Raw genomic sequence first — 20,184 nt, forward strand, 5'->3', positions numbered from 1 at the left:
CTCTCCTGCGAGGTTTGTGGATTCCTCCAAGCTCATCAGACACTCTCAGTGGTGGGGTGGAATGCTGGCTCTTGCACAGTCAATGACTCTCAATGTCTTTTGATCATCAATTTTGACAAAATCCATCTGGCTAATTGGATCAGCGAGTCCTCCCATTGTCTCTCCATGGAACTGTCTTTCAGAATGTAAATGTGCAGCCATGTTTTCAGCTACTGTTCTGTGGTCTTTTAAAACAAGTTATATACAATGTCCAGCAAGCCTTCAAATAATGTTCCATATGACAAAATTAACATTTTCCATTTGGCAAGTGTGTTTTCCATCACAGGAGTATTTTAGAAACCAGCAAAGGACCACCAAAAATAGAATAAGAGTAAACTAGCCAGGAATATAAAAATAGATTGTAAGAGCTCTTACAGGTATATAAAAGGGAGAGTAGCTAGAGTAAACTTTGGTCCCTTCGAGGCAGAGTCAAGAGAAGTTATCATGGTGAATGAGGAAATGGCTGAGATGGTGAACAAATATTTTGTCTGTCTGCAGATCTCACTGCAGATAGATGGGTGACTGCTAGAAGGGGCAGGCAGTCAGTGCAGGAATCCCCTGTGGCTGCTCTCTAACAAGTATACCGTTTTGGATACTGTTGGGGGCGATGGCCTATCAGGGGAAAACAACAGCAGCAGCCAGAGCAGTGGCACCACGGCTGGCACTGTTGTTCAGCAGGGAGGGAAAAAGTGCAGAAGAGCAATAGTTATAGGGGACTCTATAGTCAGGGGCACAGATTGGCGCTTCTGTGGACGTGAAAGAGACTCCAGGATGGTATGTTGCCTCCCTGGCGCCAGGGTCAAGGATGTCTCTGAAAGGACAGGGGGCATTCTGAAGGGGGAGGGTGAACAGCCAGAGGTTGTGGTACACATCGGTACCAACGACATAGGCAGGAAGAGTGACGAGGTCCTGCAGGGGGAGTTTAGGGAGTTAGATGGAAAGTTAAAAGAACAGCACCTCTAGGGTTGTAATCTCGGGATTACTCCCTGTGCCACGTGCCAGTGGGGCTAGAATTAGGAAGATAGTGCAGCTAAACACGTGGCTGAACAGCTGGTGTAGGAGGGAGCGTTTCAGATATCTGGATCATTGGGATCTCTTCAGGGACAGGTGGGACCTGTACAAGAAGGACGGGTTGCATCTAAACTGGAGGGGCACTAATATCCTCGCTGCGAGGTTTGCTAGCGTCACTCGGGAGGGTTTAAACTAGTGTGGCAGGGGGGTGGGAACCAGAGCTGTAGGACAGCAGGTGAAATAAATGAGGGGGAACTAGTAAATAAGGCAGGTAAGACTAAGAGGAAGAGCAGGCAGGGAGATGTTGCTGAGCACAGCAGGACTGGTGGTCTGAAGTGCATTTGTTTCAATGCGAGAAGTATAACAGGTAAGGCAGATGAATTTAGAGCTTGGATTAGTACTTGGAACTGTGATGTTGTTGCTATTACAGAGACTTGGTTGAGGGAAGGACAGGATTGGCAGCTAAATGTTCCTGGATTTGAAGCTTCAGGCGGGATAGAGGGGGATGTAAAAGGGGTGGGGGAGTTGCATTACTGGTTAAGGAGAATATCACAGCTGTACTGCGGGAGGACACCTCGGAGGGGTCATGCAGCGAGGCAATATGGGTGGAGCTCAGGAATAGGAAGGGTGCAGTCACGATGTTGGGGGTTTACTACAGGCCTCCCTACAGCCAGCGGGAGGTAGAGGAGCAGATATATAGACAGATTTTGGAAAGATGTAAAGGTAACAGGGTTGCAGTGGTGGGTGATTTTAACTTCCCCTATATTGACTGGGACTCACTTAGTGCTAGGGGCTTGGATGGGGCAGAATTTGTAAGGAGCATCCAGGAGAGCCTCTTGAAACAATATGTAGATGGTCCAACTAGGGAAGGGGCCATACTGGACCTGGTATTGGGGAATGAGCCCGGCCAAGTGGTTGAAGTCTCAGTAGGGGGACATTTCGGGAACAGTGACCATAATTCCTTAAGTTTTAAGGTACTTGTGGATAAGGATAAGAGTAGTCCTCGGGTGAAGGTGCTATATTGGGGGAAGGCTAATTATAACAATATTAGGCAGGAACTGAAGAATTTAGATTGGAGGCGGCTGTTTGAGGGTAAATCAACGTCTGACATGTGGGAGTCTTTCAAACGTCAGGTGATTAGAATCCAGGACCGGCATGTTCCTGTGAGGAAGAAGGATAAATTTGGCAAGTTTCAGGAACCTTGGATAACGAGGGATATTGTGAGCCTAGTCAAAAAGAAAAAGGAAGCATTCGTAAGGGCTAGAAGGTTGGGAACAGTTGAAGCCCTTGATGAATATAAAGACAGTAGGAAGGAACTTAAGCAAGGAGTCAGGAGGGCTAAAAGGGGTCATGAAAAGTCATTGGCAAATAGGATAAAGGAGAATCCCAAGGCTTTTTATATGTATATAAAGAGCAAGAGGGTAACCAGGGAAAGGGTTGGCCCACTCAAGGACAGAGGCAATCTATGTGTGGAGCCAGAGGAAATGGGCGAGGTACTAAATGAGTACTTTGCATCAGTATTCACCAAAGAGAAGGACTTGGTGGATGATGAGTCGAGGGAAGGGAGTGTAGATAGTCTGGGTCATGTCATTATCAAAAGGGAGGTGGTGTTGGGCGTCTTGCAAGGCATTAAGGTAGATAAGATGGGATCTACCCCAGAATACTGAGGGAGGCAAGGGAAGAAATTGCTGGGGCCTTGACAGAAATCTTTGTATCCTCATTGGCTACAGGTAAGGACTGGAGAATAACCAATGTTGTTCCTTTGTTTAAGAAGGGTAGCAAGGATAATCCAGGAAATTATAGGCCGGTGAGCCTTACATCAGTGGTAAGGAAATTATTAGAGAGGATACTTCGGGACAGGATTTACTCCCATTTGGAAACAAATGAACTTATTAGTGAGAGGCAGCATGGTTTTGTGAAGGGGAGGTCGTGTCTCACTAACTTGATTGAGTTTTTTGAGGAAGTGACAAAGATGATTGATGAAGGAAGGACAGTGGATGTTATCTATATGAAATTCAGTAAAGCCTTTGACAAGGTCCTTCATGGCAGACTGGTACAAAAGGTGAAGTCACACGGGATCAGAGGTGAGCTGGCATGATGGATACAGAACTGGCTCAGTCATAGAAGACAGAGGGTAGCAGTGGAAGGGTGCTTTTCTGAATGGAGGGCTGTGACTAGTGGTGTTCCGCAGGGATCAGTGCTGGGACCTTTGCTCTTTGTAGTATATATAAATGATTTGGAGGAAAATGTAGCTGGTCTGATTCGTAAGTTTGCGGACGACACAAAGGTTGGTGGAACTGTGGATAGTGATGAGGATTGTCAGAGGATACAGCAGGATATAGATCGGTTGGAGACTTGGGCGGAGAAATGGCAGATGGAGTTTAATCTGGACAAATGTGAGGTAATGCATTTTGGAAGATCTAATACAGGTGGGAAGTATACAGTAAATGGCAGAATCCTTAGGAGTATTGACAGGCAGAGAGATCTGGGCGTACAGGTCCACAGGTCACTGAAAGTGGCAACGCAGGTGGATAAGGTAGTCAAGAAGGCATTCGGCATGCTTGCCTTCATCGGTCGGGGCATAGAATATAAAATTGGCAAGTCATGCTGCAGCTGTACAGAACCTTAGTTAGGCCACACTGAGAATATTGCGTGCAATTCTGATCACCACACTACCAGAAGTACGTGGAGGCTTTGGAGAGGGTACAGAAGAGGTTTACCATGATGTTGCCTGGTCCGGAGGGCATTAGCTATGAGGAGAGGTTGGATAAACTTGGATTGTTTTCACTGGAACGACGGAGGTGGAGGGGCAACATGATAGAGGTTTACAAAGTTATGAGTGGCATGGACAGAGTGAATAGTCAGAAGCTTTTTCCCAGGGTGGAAGAGTCTCGGGGACATAGGTTTAAGGTGCGAGGGACAAAGTTTAGAGGGGATGTGCGAGGCAAGTTCTTTACACAGAGGGTGTTGAGTGTGCCTGGAACTTGCTGCCGGGGAGGTGGTGGAAGCAGGTACGATAGCAACGTTTAAGAGGCATCTTGACAAATACATGAATAGGATGGGAATAGAGGGATACGGTCCCTGGAAGTGCAGAAGGTTTTAGTTTAGACAGGCATCAAGATCGGCGCAGGCTTGGAGGGCTGAATGGCCTGTTCCTGTGTTGAACTGTTCTTTAGAAGATACAAATTACATCCCAGGAATAAAGGGTAACCAATGGGCTAATATTGTGAGGAAATTAATGTAAATTACATGAGCTGCGAAAAAGTATTGGAGAGTGGGCGGCACAGTGGCGCAGTGGTTAGCACTGCAGCCTCACAGCTCCAGCGACCTGGGTTCAATTCTGGGTACTGCCTGTGTGGAGTTTGCAAGTTCTCCCTGTGTCTGCGTTCCTCCCACAAGCCAAAAGACTTGCAGGTTGGTAGGTAAATTGGCCATTATAAATTGCCACTAGTATAGGTAGGTGGTAGGGAAATATAGGGACAGGTGGGGATGTGGTAGGAATATGGAATTAGTGTAGGATTAGTATAAATGGGTGGTTGATGGTCAGCACAGACTCGGTGGGCCGAAGGGCCTGTTTCAGTGCTGTATCTCTAAACTAAACTAAACTAAAACTTAAGGGACTAAAAGCTGACAAATTCCCAAGACCTGATGGCCTAAATCCTAGTGTTCTAAAAGAGATAGCTGCAGAGATAATGGATGCACTGGTTATGATTTTCCAAAACTCCCTGGATTCCAGAACAGTCCGAGCGAATTGGAAGTCAACAAATGTAACTCCACTATTCAGCAAAAGAGGGAGAGAAAAAGCAGGAAACGACAGGTCAGTTAGCCTGACATCAGTCATCGGGAAAATGCTGGAATCTGTTATTAAGGAAGTCTTAACTATGCACTAAGAAAATCAGTATGATCAGACAAAGTCACATGGTTTTACGAAGGGGAAATCATGTTTGACAAACTTATTGGAGTTTTTTGAGGATGTAACTAGTTGGGTAGATAAAGGGGAACCAGTAGATGCCATGAATTTGGATTTCCAAAAGGCATTTGATAAGGTGCCACACAAAAGAGTAATATGCAAGATAAGGACTCAGAGTTAGGAGTAATATATTAGTATTGATGGAGAATTAGTTAACAGACAGGAAGCAAAGAGTAGGGATCAGTGGGATTATCAAGTTGGCAGCCTGTGACTAGTGGAGTGCTGCAAGAATCAGTGATGGGGCTTCAGCTCGACAATTTATATTAATGACAGACAAAGAGATTGAGCGTAATGTATCTAAGTTTTCTGACGATACAAAGCTCGGTGGGAGTGTAAGCTGTGAGGAGGACACACAGATGCTGCAATAAGATATAGACAGGTTAATTGAGTGGGCAACAAGGTGGCAGTTGGAATATAATGCGGGGAAGTGTGAGGTTATTCACTTTGTTAGTCAGAATATAAAAGCAGAATATTTTTTAAAAGGCTTGAAACTTCTAAATGCTGATTTTTCAGAGAGATTTGGGTGTACTTGTACAAGGATCATAGAAAGTTAGCATGCAGGTACAGCATGCACTTGGGAAGGAAAGTGGCATGTTGGCCTTTATTACAAGGTGACTGGAGAACAACAGTAAGGAAGTCTTGCTAAAACTGTACAGGGATTTGGTGAGACCATACCTGGAGTATTGTGCAGTTTTGGTTTCCATATCTAAGGAAGGATTTGCTGGACTTGGAGGCGGTACAGCGAAGGTTTCCTAGATTTGTTCCTGGGTTGAGAGGGCTGTCCCTATGATGAGAGCTGATTAATTAAATTGGAACTATACTCTCTCGGGTTTATAAGAATGAGAGGGATGTCATTGAAACATATAAAATTCTGAAGGTGTTTGACAGGGTAGACACTGAGATGGAAAATCGAGAACATGTGTGCACAGTCTCAGGATAAAAGCTCAATCATTTAGGATTGAGATGAGGAGAAATTGCTTCACTCAAAGGATAGTGAATCTTTGGAATTCTTTATCCCAGAGGGTTCTGGGTGCTCTATGATTGATTATTTTTAAGGCTGTATATTCAGACATTTTTGGTCACTCGTAATCAAGGGATATAGGGAGCTGGCGGGAAAATGGAGTTGAGGCAGAAGATCAGCCATAATCATATTGAATGGTGGAGCGGGCGTGTGGGGCCATATGGTCTACTCCTGCTCCTATTTCTTATGTTATGATCCTACACTCCCTCAGCAGCCTTGAGCCAGCAGAGCTAGAGTTGGTTCATGTCCTTGCTCAGGTCTTTACACCAGAGCTGATGGACTTGACAAGCAGTGCCAGTTCTGACCATCGATCAAGGGCCAGCTGGACCATATCATGATGACCCAAGTAATTATCCAGGAATTCCTGGAGTTCTGGAAGGGGGATGAAGGGAGACTTGGTCGAGGGCATCCAACACCTCACAGGCGATGGAATCCAAATTGTCTCTAGTGCCCTCCACCAAGTCACTGTCCTACTGTGGGTGATTGCTGCTAGTTACTGGCCTGCCCATTACACAGGTGCAGCAGGCAGCCCAGCTGCACCAGCTGCCCCCTCTCAGTCTCCATGCCACCCCCAGGATCAATGGCAGAGATGTCTTCCCTTGGCTCCTTGGGGGAGGTCTGGACCAGACAGCAGCTTAATCTTTAATATCTTAAACGAATATATTTTAAAGCTCCACAAGCCTGACTCCCAATCTTAATATCTACCCTAATTTTATTAATAACACATTTCTCAAACTCCACAGTACCGCCCCATAAGAAATCATCAACGTGCATCATGAAGATGGCTGAAAGTTCCCCTTTATGATACCAAAAAAAAATTGCAGCATCTGCTTTTAGTTGAACACAACCAATTTTCAGCAAAAACAAATCTCACTGAGAAATACCACACCCCGGAAGCATCACTAAGGCTGTAGACACATCTGTTTAGCTTCCATAGCTTTCCTTTTGCATCTGCTGCCTCCACCGGCAGTTTCAGAAACACTTCACTCTGAAAAGGAGCACCCTGCAGAAACGCAGCTTTTATGTCAATGCAGCTACACTCCCATGAATATGTGGCCAAAAGAGCAAAAAGGATTTTCAAGATTACTATTCCAGTTGTGGGGAAGTCCTCTCTAACATGTGTGACAAAACTATCTGTCCCCTATCTGGTACCTCAGAATAAACACCAAACTTTCTCCAACTCTCTAATTCCTTTTGTTTATCCTCAAGTTTATTGGCAGCCCTAAACTTCACGGTCATGAGGACTTCTCCTTCTAGTTCTATTATGAAACTGTTCTTTAGCCTTCAGTTCATTGTGTAATCTATTCAAACTACGGAATCTACTGGTACTGTGATGTCTGTCAGAAGTACTACTGCGAGATCTCCTTCTCGCACACTTGGAGGCTCTTTTTCCAGTACATGACCGTTTCCTATTTGGGGGCCTGGCCTCGAAGTGCTGTTTGGTAATGCTCTTTAATTGTCCGCGGTACTGCCTCCCTGCCGTTGGCTACAGTGATGTTGACCACCAACGCTGACTACATGCCCAAGGGTTTGGACGTGGGAATGGGAGTAAGGTTGAGGCGGCGGCACCAGCCTTAGCTGTCTGGGTTGTTTTGTTGGCCCGGGGATATGAGGTGCAGTTTTCTTGTACATGCTCCACTTCCTGAAGGTGTGGCACCCCACACTCTCCGACATCTAGAAGACATGGTAGCCGGCCCCCTGGTGCTGGATGGAGAATGCACCCTCTGTCTCCTCCTCCCACACAGTCTGAGCAAAGACTTAGCACTGAATGGAGAGGATGTGCCAGAAGCTGGTGCCTGAAGCCAAGCTGGCTCAGCACTATCACTGACCTCACCTCCCCCAGTTGGCGAAGGTGGGTAGGAAGAGCTCACCCAGGACAAATAGCAGGACATTTGAGATGACTAATTGCTGTGCAGTGGCCTTGAGCACCAACCGGCAGGAAGGTATTGCCACCATAAGCTCCTTCACGAGGGCCAGGTGCACATACTAACCTTGTCATTGATTGTTACTGACATTTGCTTACCTACAGTGTAATTGATATCTATCAAATATAATTCAGTTCTATTTTCATTGTTCTATGTGCCATTTTACCAATTGAAATTATAAAGTATTATGACAGGAATGCTTTGATATATAAATCTTCTATTTTACATTTATGTTACATCTTAGTACACAAGACAATACAATAGGATCTACGTAGTGAATTGATTTCTCTTATTTTATTTTTTCTGCAGATTAACCAACATGGTTTTCGACAAAAATTTAAAATAAAGGCTCCTTTCAATTATGACAATCCAAATCCATATAAGGCTTTGGATAAGGTAATTATTAATTTGTATTTGGCTTGAAATTGTTCTGGACCATAACATTCTTCTTCAATCAGTTGTAGGCACCAAGGAAGCATTGTAAATCTAGTCATAAGAAATTTAGCCTGGAAAAAAATAAGGAATAAGCTTTTCCCCACAGTGCCTTCTTTTTGTTTGTTAACTTAAAATTTAATTTTGCTCTCATTTTTATTCAATTATCTCCATTTGTTGTTTGATGGATAAGAATTAAGGAGGTAGTACAAGGTGATGACCTAACACATGAGGAAAGGGATAATCTCACTTCAGTCTTTAAAAAAAAAATCAGGGTCTGCCCCTTGGAGTTATTTACTTCATAAGTGGAGGGAATTTCCTATTTGTACGCATGTACTTTTTGAGTATATTCAAAGAATAAGGAAAACAGTTGTGACGGAAACCATATCTGCCAAATGGAAACATATTAATTTCGTCATGTGGAACACGACTTGAACTTTTTACTGGACATTGAACATAACTTGTTTAAAAAGATCACAGGGCTGAACAGCTAAAACATGGCTGCATGTTTGCATCCTGAGAGACAGTTGCATAGAGAGGCAATGGAGTGTTCCCTGATTCAGTTAGCGAGATGGGGTTTTGTCAACAGTGATGATCAAAAGACATTGAGAACCATTGACTTTGGAAGAGCCAGCACTCCACGTCCCCACCGAGTATGTCTACTAAGCTTTGAAGAATCAACAACCCTTGCAGATAATGCTGTTTCAAACAAAGGGCTGGTCACAGGACTAACTACTGGCCAACCTGGGAACTGTTTGAATTGTGTCTCAGATGAAACGACATTGAGAACCTTTGATTTTGTAAGAGCCAGCACTCCACCGCCCCCCCCCCCCACCCCACACCACCACCGAGTGTGTCTACTAAGCTTTGAAGAATCAACAACCCTCGCAGATGATGCTGTTTCAAACTAAGTGTTGGTCACATGATTAACTGCGAGCCAACCTGGGATTTATTTGAATTGTGCCTCACAGAAAGGTTTGGGGCAGACTTCAATCTGAAAACCAAAGAGAAGAAAGGTCCCTCTCTCTCTCAAGCAAAGTCCCAGCCTCCCCCTTTAATTCTTTCTCCCCCCCGTATCTATTTGTGTCTGTGTTTATCTCGTATGCATGCTAGTGTGGTGGCGTCGCGCATTTTATTAATTTTAACTGAGTTAGAGTGATAAGACGAATAAACTTACATCTTTCTTGTTTAAACCTAAGTAAGCCTGTCTGGCTCATTTACAATTACAATTAGACAGCAGTGAGTGCAAGGACTCACTGAGGTCTTAAGCTAAAAACACTGTTTTAAAAGTTAAACCCTGTTACAGCCAAACCAGGAAAGGGACAGCGGGGAGCCCTAGACCCCTTCCTCATCCAGTCGTAACAGAAATTTGGGGGCTAGCATCAGTGATTGGACCCACAGACAAACAAAAAATTGGAAATGGGAAATCAAATTGATCCCAATCAAAAAGAGAAACGATTTCAATACAGGTTTTCTTGTGGTTGTGTGTGCTGGAATACTAACTTATCCATGACCGAAGCCAATACACCTCGAAGCTAGGGTAAAATAACTTGGGATAAGTTAAAAGCACAGCCTATGGAGGAGTTGAGGAATATGGCTGAACAGTGTGGGATCACTTTCCGTGCCAAAGCTAGGAAATCGGAACTCCTAAGACTAGTGACCAACCATTTTTCCCTCGAATCTGAAGAATTAGAGACAGGGTAAGAAATAGACTCCAACAGGGTATTGCGAGCAAAGATACAATTGAAACAGAGGAATCTTGAGTTAGAAGACAGTGAAAGAGAGAGAAAAAGGGAGAGACAGGAGAAAGAAAATGAGAGAGAGGAGAGAGAGAGAAAGAAAGACAGGAGAGAGGGGTAGAAATTTCCAGAAGGAACTGGAGGAAAGAGAGCTGAGGCAATTTGAGCTAACTAGGGGGCAACAGAGTAATGCCAGTGAAGGCATGGCCAATATGGAGAATAGTAATTTGGGGCTGTGCACTGAGTTTTTAAAATTTTCCCAACTGATTCCAAAATTCAATGAGGGAGACATGGAAGCATTTTTTGTATCTTTTGAGAAACTTGCAAGGCAGTTAAAATGGCCAGCTGAGAATGGACACTACAGTTACAAAGTAAGCTAACAGGAATAACCCATGAGGTTTATTCCCTGTTGCCAGATGAGAGTTCATCAAATTATGAATGGACAAAAAATGTATCCTCGAGACATTTGAGCTAGTACCGGAAGCCTACCGCCAGAAGTTCTGAACCCTCAGGAAACAAGCTGATCAAACCTATTTGGAGTTTGAGAGAAGTAAGCAGCTGGCGTTTGACCAGTGGTTGAAGGCTCTTAAAGTGCAACCCAGATATGAAAAACTCAGAGAGGTAATTCTCCTCGAGGAATTGTACTCTCTCCCCCTCTCAAAGACCTATGTGGAGGAACAAAAAGAACATAGAGCGAGGCAAGCCGCAGTTCTGGCTGATAAGTTTGCTCTAATATGCAGTCGGTTCCCTAGGGGAAAACCTTTCCTAGTCACCCCACAAATACAAAAAGGACAAAGGGTGGGAAGGTGCCCAAGCAGTCCTGGGAGAGAAAGAAAAGCAGGACACGCGGGGAGCCCTCCTCCAGCCAAAATGGATGGTGCTGTAAGTAGGAGTGAGACCCGGAGACCTGTATGCTTCCATTGTAATAAGGCAGGTCATCTAAGAGCTGACTGCTGGAAACTACAGGGAAAGCCTGTTAATCAGGGCACACTCGCTGAGTGAAGGAGAAGGGACCCTGATGGAAAGGGCAGCAGAACAAGCTGTGGCTTTAACTGCAACGTAGTAAGGCCCAGAAAACATGCTGCTGTTGGTGCAGGAAAATTTAATAGGATGCCTGAAGATTATCAGGATTTTGTGTCTAAAGGGAGAGAAACCCCCATACCCATCGAGTGGGGAAAGCAAACCCATAGTAATCCTCAGGGATACAGGGGCTACGAGATCTCTTTTGTTGGGAAAAGGCCTAATCTTTCCCCCAGAGAGTGCAGTAAATTCCAGAATAGTGGTGAATGACATTGGAGGGCAGTGTATGCCTGTACCTTTACACCAGATGCACTTGGAGTACAACCTAGTTTTGGGACTGGATTGTCCCAAGTTTGCCTGTGGACGGGTTTGACCTGTTCCTAGGTAATGATCTGGCGGGGGTGAAGGTGGTAGCATCCCCAGTAGTGATAGAGACCCCGAAGGAGTCAGGGAGACAGGGTAGTGGCAGAAGACGGTCCCCTGCAGTTCCCCTGAATATGTAGTGAATTGGGCTCCCATGGTGGAGACTGAATTGGCACTGCAGACAGATGACCATGTGGTCTGCCTGTCTGAAACTTTCTTTGGAAAGTTGGAGGACCCAGGGAATGGATTAGATGGATATCCCTAGCTGAGGCTCAGCGTGCCGACACAGTATTGAGAAAGTTAGTACAGGCTGCCCAGACTGAAATTGAAGAGGGAGTCCCTGATTGCTGCTACTTAAAGAATGAGGAATTGATGAGGAAGTGGATTTCTCCTCACAGACTTGAGGACAAAGAGTGAACAGTGGTTTACCAGTTAGTGGTGCTGCAGAGGTACCGGAGGGAGATATTAAGAATGGCCCATGAGATTACAGTGGCTCTACACGTCGGTATACGAAAAACCAAAGCCCGCATGATACAGCAGTTTGACTGGCCAAAACTCCACAAAGATGTGGTGGTGTACTGTAGGAGTTGCCACATGTGCCTGGTTGAGGGGAAGCCTCAACCTGCAGTGAAATTTGAACCTCTAAGTCCCGCACTGGTGTTTAGAGGACCCTCCAGCAGAGGGCTGGTGCATTTTAAGGAATGCCTGCTGAGAACAAAAGGGGACTGACCAGGCACAGGGCTGGCAAAAAGTTAGAGAGGAAAGGGGAAAAAGGGACCAAAAGGACAAGTTAAAGGAGGTCCAGGAGGATTCCCAAATGAAAACCCCGACTGTCCGGTCAGCCAATGTTGGAAAAAGAAGACCCCACATCCTCCTATGTAAATGCAGACATCAGAAGAAACCTCACCAGAGTTGCTGTTAGCATTTACAGAAACCTGCATGAACATAGAAAGTCCTCAAGAGGGCAGAGAAACCATGAGCATCACCTAGTTGAAGTGCCGAAGGGGAATGCAGTGGAATTTGGACAAATACCTGTAAGCAGGCGTGCCCCAGAGACCAAACGGAAGACTCGCAAGGAATCTCCCCCCACAGTCAGGAGAAAAGGGAACCAACCATCCCCTGAAGTAAGCAGCACTTGGATGACACATCAGAGCACTGAAAGTGAGGTCAGAGTGGATCCACCCACTGCCGGTTCCCATAATCAGAGCTCCATCCCAGAGCTAACTAAATCTAACCACCCCCCTGCAGACCCCAACAGGAACAAAGGCACCCTAGACAATCATTGAAATATGCAAACATCAAACCTCCCCAAAAATCACATGTTTACTGGAATGCCTAGTCCCAACATATTGCAAGCTAATAGTGAAGAAACTTTAAACCCCTTGGGCAACACATAACTATCTCAGACCCACCTCAAGGGAAAAGGGGCAGCTTAAAGCAGCACTGCTACAAAGGAAAGACAGACTGTAACAATTTTAAGATTTCTGAATGAATGAGAGAAATGCATGTGTGCATTCCCATATTGTCTCTTCCTTCTAATTTATAATGAAAAGCTCTCCTAATGTTGCATTTCATTCGGCAAGAGGTGGAGGTGTGAGAGAAACCACACCTGCCAAATGGAAACATATTAATTTCATCATATGGAACATGACTTGAACTTTTTACTGGACATTGTATATAACTTGTTTAAAAGGACCACACAGCTAAAACACGGCTGCGTATTTGCATCCCACGAGAAAGTTGCCTCGAGAGACAATGGGAGTGCTCCCTGATTCAAATAGCAAAATGGGTATTGTCAATAGTGATGATCAAAAGACATTGAGAGCTGTCGACTTTCTGAGAGCCAGCACTCCACCTCCCCACTGAGTGTGTCCAGTAAGTTTTGAAGAATCAACAACCCTCACAGATGATGCTGTTTCAAACAGAGAGCTGGTCACATGACTAACCTGCTTGCCAACCTGGGAACTGTTTGAATTGTGCCTCATAGAAATGTTTGGGGCAGACTGCAATTTGAAAACCAAAGAGAAGGAAGGTCCCTCTCTTCTCTCTCTGTCTCCCTCTCAAGCAAAGTCCCAGAGACCTACGGAAGCAGTTTAAGCCTCAAGACAGAAGACCTCTTCAGCCTTCTGGTACCAGAGAAACAAGTTTGAAAGTGTGCACTAGGCCCCAGTGAGAACTGCAAAATTTCAACACCAATTAAGGACTTGATAGCAAAATTAAAGACAGTAACTGAATTCTATTTATTGCCAGCCGGACTTAAACCTCCCCCTTTAATTCTTTCTCCCCCTCTGTCTATTTGTGTGAATGTTTATCTCGTATGCATGCCAGCATTGTGGTATCACGTATTTTCATCATTTTAACTGAGTTAGTCTGATAAGACTAATAAACTTACATCTTTCTTGCTTAAGCCTAAGAAAACCTGTCTGATTGGTTCATTTACAATTACAATTAGAGAGTGGTGAGCAAGAACTCACTGAGGGGTTAAGCTAAAAACACTTTGTTTTAAAAGTTAAACCCTGTTACGGCTAAACCAGGAAAGGGGCCAGAGGAGAGCCTGAGACCCCTTGCTCACCTGGTCTTAACACAGTACTAAAATGTAACTAATCTGCCATTATAGGGAAACCATTCAATGCCTTAAGTAGAATAGTCAGATAACACAGTGATCAGAAAAAAAGTGTGTTGGAACTTTCGTACAAAAGAGGGTACGGGACTTGTGGATTAAGGGTAAACTACTAAAGCAAATCATATAAATGGATGAAAGATGATATCACTTGGGAATTTCAGAAGGAATTTCAGCACATCTGGCTGTAGCCTTTTAATGCAGTTACCTAATTATTATTTTACTTACGGGTTTGGTGTTGAATGCACGGCAGCAGGTGTGGTGTGGACCAGTATGATGCAAACTAAACTCCAGAAGTTAAATGCCCATTCCCAAGGTGGAAATCAGAGGTGTTTGGAGGTTTGGCACAGAGACAGCAATTTCAGAATATGGACTTAGGACGCTCAAAAGCTTTATTAACACCTCATTTGATATACAGCTGGGGATAACAAGGAGCTGGAGAGAGATACTCTTCCCCAGCAATGGGAAGAAGAAACTTGCTGCTGCTACAAAGATGGTGTGACTGGAGGTCAGCAACAATAGAATTGTGCCATTCTTCAGGCTTCAGTGGAAGAAGTGCTTTAATGACCTAATTGCATCAGGAAAGTAGAGTACTACTGCACATTCACATATATCCTGTTGTGTGCATCACTCCCCCACCCCTTTCTGGTCAAGCCTAATCCACCACGTCATTCCTCACCCACTTGCCCTGCACTCGCACCCATCTTTTTCTTTCTCTGCACTTCCTCACATCTTTATTATAAGACCTCACTCCTGAAACCTACAGGTTACTGAGATTTACGAGAAATTACACAAGTTGCTGAGTTGCAACTTAAAAATTGTATTATCCTTAAAACAGATTAAGAACCCCTATTACTATTACTAGGAATTCAAGCAGCACACCAGTAATGTTACGAGATTTATACATACAACTCAAGCCGAATCTTGGGGGGAGCGCTCCTCACAGCCTTTGATGATGGAAATGTACTGATCAGAACAAGAACTGGGTAAAAGACAGTGACAAGATGATATCAGGGTTGTAACCGGATGGGGTACCTTGGGCAGACATTGCATCTACGAGAACTTACAACCCATACAGGACTGATTATGCACCGTTTGGACAGGCTTCACTTGAACTGTGCTGGGACCAGTGTCGTGGCAAATCGTATAACTAGGGCTGTAGAGAGGGCTTTAAACTGAATTGTGGGGTGGGGGAGGGTTCTCGTGAAGGGACATTTAGAAAGTTAATGAGAAAGGACAAGGTAATAGTGCAGGGTAGCAATATGGGTAGTGATGACCAGAGTGCGACAGGAAGGGACAGAGTGCAGACATAACAGCGCACCAGCAAATAGGGTCAGAGTAGGAAAAAATGATAAAAAGGCAGAATTAAAGGCTCTTTATCTGAATGCATGCAGCATTTGTAACAAGTTGGATGCATTGATAGCACAAATACAAATAGAAATGAATGCAAATGATATGATAGCCATCACGGAGACGTGGTTACAAAGAGACCAAGACTGGGAACTGAATATTCGGAAGGATAGGAAGAAAGGAAAAGGAGGAGGGGTAGCTCTGTTAATAAAGGATGAGATGAGTACTGCAGTGAGAAATGATCTTGGCTTGGAAGATCACGATGTAGAAGAAGTGGAGTAAAGAAATAGCATGGGAAAGAAGTCACTGATGGGAGTAGTTTATAGGCCACCTGTAGGACAGCATATAAATCAAGAAATAAGAAAGGTACTGCATTAATCGTGGGCGATTTTAATCTTCATATCAATTGGAGAAATCAAATTGGCAAAGGTAGGCTTGAGGATGAGCTCATAGAGTGTATTCGGGACAATTTCTTAGAATAATGTGTTCTGGAACCAACCAGGGAACAGGTTATTTTAGACCTGTGTTACAACCAGGTAAGAAATGGGTCTAGGGTTCCTTCTCAGACTTCACCTAGTCTTATCGTAACAGAGTTTAATTTTAAACACACTGTGTTTTTAGCTCTCCCTTGGTGAATCCCTTGTTCACTGCTTTCCAATTATTTATTCATTAATTTGGCCATGTGAGCCGCATGGAAGATGGCAGGATCCCCAAAGACACATTGTACAGCGAGCTCGCCACTGGTATCAGACCCACCGGCCGTCCATGTCTCCGTTATAAAGACGTCTGCAAACGCGACATGAAATCCTGTGACATTGATCACAAGTCGTGGGAGTCAGTTGCCAGCATTCGCCAGAGCTGGCGGGCAGCCATAAAGACAGGGCTAAATTGTGGCGAGTCGAAGAGACTTAGTAGTTGGCAGGAAAAAAGACAGAGGCGCAAGGGGAGAGCCAACTGTGCAACAGCCCCAACAAACAAATTTCTCTGCAGCACCTGTGGAAGAGCCTGTCACTCCAGAATTGGCCTTTATAGCCACTCCAGGCGCTGCTTCACAAACCACTGACCACCTCCAGGCGCGTATCCATTGTCTCTCGAGATAAGGAGGCCCAAAAGAGAAAAAAAGAAAAAAAAGAGAGAGATTCATTAATTTATTCAGAGATACAGCACTGACACAGGCCCTTCGGCCCACCGAGTCTGGGCCGACCATCAACCACCCATTTATACTAATCCTACATTAGTCCCATATTCCTACCACATCCCCTCAATTCCCCTACCTACACTAGGGGCAATTTACAATGGCCAATTTACCTATCAACCTGCAAGTCTTTGGCTGTGGGAGGAAACCGGCGGAAACCCATGCGGTCACAGGGAAAACTTGCAAACGCCGCACAGGCAGTACCCAGAATCAAACCCGGGTCGCTGGAGCTCTAAGGCTGCGGTGCTAACCACTGCGCCACTGTGCCGCCCAAAGGCAAAGAAATCAGCCAAACAGGTTTTCTTAGATTTAAAGAAGAAAGGTTGAAATTTATTCAACTTCAACTCTAATTCGGTGAACGCCTATGGATACACGACACGCCCATGCTAGCATGCAAACGCAATACACACATACAGATAGAGACAGAAAAGAAATAAAGTGGAAAAGTTTGAGGCAATATACGACGATGGTTTTGGTTGCTGTTCTTCGAGCTTGCTGTAGAGTCCTTGATTGTAAGTAGGTCTTGCTTTTCGTTGGGGCCAGTGTTCTTCTTAAACCTTGTTTGATGTAGACTTTTCTCTCATGAGGTTCACGTGTCTTCACTTGGTCCAGAGGCTTGTGAGAAACAGATGGGAGCAGACAGAAGAGGTCTTCTCAGTCTAGGAGCAAACAGTCTCTCTGAGTACAAAAACTGTCTGTACAATTCAAAACTCCCCGAGTTGGTCAGCAGGTTAGTCACATGACCAACTGGTGTAACCACATCTGTGTTTGTGAATTCTCTTGTCCTAGCAGACCCTGGAATGTCTCTTCTTACATACAATACCTGGTCAAAGTCCATTTTAGGATAAGTGGATAAGGGAAGTAACCTCTCTTGTCCCTATTAGTATGCAAATGTCCTCCAGCTAAGTGTCTGGCAGCCCTTGTAACAGGCCTTCTTTTCTTTCTAGCAACAATTTGAAATTTATATGCCTCATTCTTCTCAGGTGGGCACCCAGCATTACACCTGGTAATGCGTAATGAGACAGGATTAATAAATGATCTCAGAGTAAAGGATCTCTAGGCAAGAGTGATCATAACATGATAGAATTTCACATTCAGTTTGAGGACGAGAAGCTTGGGTCTGAAACGAGTGCCTTAAACGTGAATAAAGGCAATTACAAAGATATAAAGACAGAGTTGCCTACAGTAGAGTAGGAAAATAGGTTAAAAGACAAGGTGGTAGATAAGCAATGGCAGACCTCTCAACAAAGATATATTCAATTGAGAAAGAAAGACTATGAGAAGGATGCACCATCGGTGGCTAACTAAGGAAGTTAAGGACAGTATCAAATTGAAAGAAAAGGCGTACAATGCTGCGAAAATTACTGGTAGGCCAGAAGATTGGGGAAAATTTTAGAAACCAGCAAAGGATGACTTTTTAAAAAAAAGGCAGAAATTAGAATATGAGAGTAAATGAGCAAGAAATTTGAAAACAGACAGTTAGCCACTCTCTTCCTTTTGAGAAGGTAACGTAAACGTTAGTCACTTTGCAGATGAGACTGGGGAATTATTAATGGGAAACAAGGAAAATGGTACAGACTTTGAACAAGTATTTTGTATCTGTCTTCACAGAAGATGATACAAAAATATCCCAAATAGTAGAAAATCAGGGGAAAAAAATCACTGTCACTAGAGAAAAAGTACTAGGAAAACTAATTTGACTAAAGGCGGACAGGTCCCCTGGCCCTGATGCCCTGCATCCTTAAAGTGGCAGCTGAGATAGTGGATACATTGGTTGTAATCTTCTAAAATTCCCAAGATTCTGGAAAGGTCCCAGTGGATTGAAAAACCGCAAATGTGACACTGCTATTCAAGAAAGGAGGGAGATGAAAGCAGGAAACTATAGGCCAGTTAGCCTAACATTTGTCATTGGGAAATTGTTTGAATCAATTATGAAGGAAGCAGTAGCAGGACATTTAGAAAACCATAATACAATCAAGCAGAGTCCACGTGATTTTAGTTTAGTTTATTCTAGAGATACAGCACTGAAACAGGCCCTTCGGCCCACCGAGTCTGTGCCGACCATCAACAACCCATTTATACTAATCCTACACTAATTCCATATTCCTACCACTTCCCCACCTGTCCCTATATTTCCCTGCCACCAACCTATACTAGGGGCAATTGCTAATGGCCAATTTACCCATCAACCTGCAAGTCTTTGGCATGTGGGAGGAAACCGGAGCACCCGGAGGAAACCCACGCAGACACAGGGAGAACTTGCAAACTCCACACAGGCAGTACCCAGAATTGAACCCGGGTTGCTGGAGCTGTGAGGCTGTGGTGCTAACCACTGCGCAACTTGTGAAAAGAAAATAGTGTTTGACAAATTTATTAGAGTTCTTTGAGTATATATCAAGCAGGGTGGATAAAGGGGAACTAGAAGATAGAGTGTACTTGGATTTTCAAAAGGCATTCGATAAGGTGCCACATAAAGGTTACTGCACAAGATAAGATCTCCTGGTTGGAGGTAATATATTAGCATGGATAGAGGATTGGCTAACTGGAAGCAGAGAATAGGGATAAACGGGTAATTTTCAGGTTGGCAAGCTGTAACCAGTGGAGCGCCACAGGGATCAGTGATAGGGCCGCAACTATTAACAATCTGTATTATTGACTTGGATGAAGGGATCAAGTGTATTGTAGCCAAATCTGCTGACGATGCAAAGATAGGTTGGAAAGCCACTTGTGAGGAGGGCATAAAGTCTACAAAGGGATATAGATAGGTTAAGTGAGTGGGCAAAAATTTGGCAGATGGAGTATAACACGGGAAAATATGAGTTTGTCCACTTTGGTGGGAAAAACAGAAAATTATATAAATGGAGAGAGACTGCAGAATGCTGCAGTACAGATGGATCTGGTTGTCCTCATACATGAATCTCAAAAGGTACAGCATATAATTAGGAAGACAAATGGAATGTTGGCCTTTATTGCAAGGGGGATGGAAGATAAAATTAGGGAAGTCTTGCTACAACTGTATAGGGCGTTGGTGAGACCACACCTGCGTAAAGTTTCAGTCATCTTATTTAAGGAGGGATATATTTGCATTGGAAGCAGTTCAGAGATTAGGCTGATTCCTGGGATGAACGGGTTGTCTTATGAGGAAAGGTTGATCTACAAGGGAGTAAAGGGTTATGGAGGGCAGGCAGGAAAGTGGAGTTAAGGCTACAATCAGATCAGCCGTGACCTTATTGAATGGTGGAGCAGGCTTGAGGGGCAAAATGGCTACTCCTGCTCCTATTTTTTATGTTCTATCTTAAAGGAGGAGAGAGAACTGGAAAGGTTTAGTGAGGGGCTTAGGCAGCTGAAAACATGGCTGACAATGTTGGAGTGATTAAAATTGAAGATGCATAAGAAGCCAGAATTGGAGGAGCTCACAGATTTCAGAGCCTTGTAGAGCTGGCAGAGTTTGCAGAGACAGGGAGGAGTGAGGCCATGGAGGAATTTGAAAATAAAGATA

General features: G+C 44.3%; 1 protein-coding gene across 1 annotated transcript in view; it reads left to right on the plus strand.

Moving 5' to 3' along the window:
- LOC137384384 (dynein axonemal heavy chain 17-like) overlaps positions 1 to 20,184 on the plus strand; it is a 1,056,876-nt gene that overhangs the window by 318,002 nt on the left and 718,690 nt on the right. Inside the window, exon 24 of the mRNA XM_068058353.1 lies at positions 8,276 to 8,362. Within this exon, the coding sequence (XP_067914454.1) occupies positions 8,276 to 8,362 (87 nt within the window). The remainder of the gene's footprint in view (positions 1 to 8,275; positions 8,363 to 20,184) is intronic.

The sequence above is a fragment of the Heterodontus francisci genome, chromosome 26, assembly GCF_036365525.1.
Source record: "Heterodontus francisci isolate sHetFra1 chromosome 26, sHetFra1.hap1, whole genome shotgun sequence".
In the NCBI taxonomy this organism is placed as follows: Eukaryota; Metazoa; Chordata; class Chondrichthyes; order Heterodontiformes; family Heterodontidae; genus Heterodontus; species Heterodontus francisci.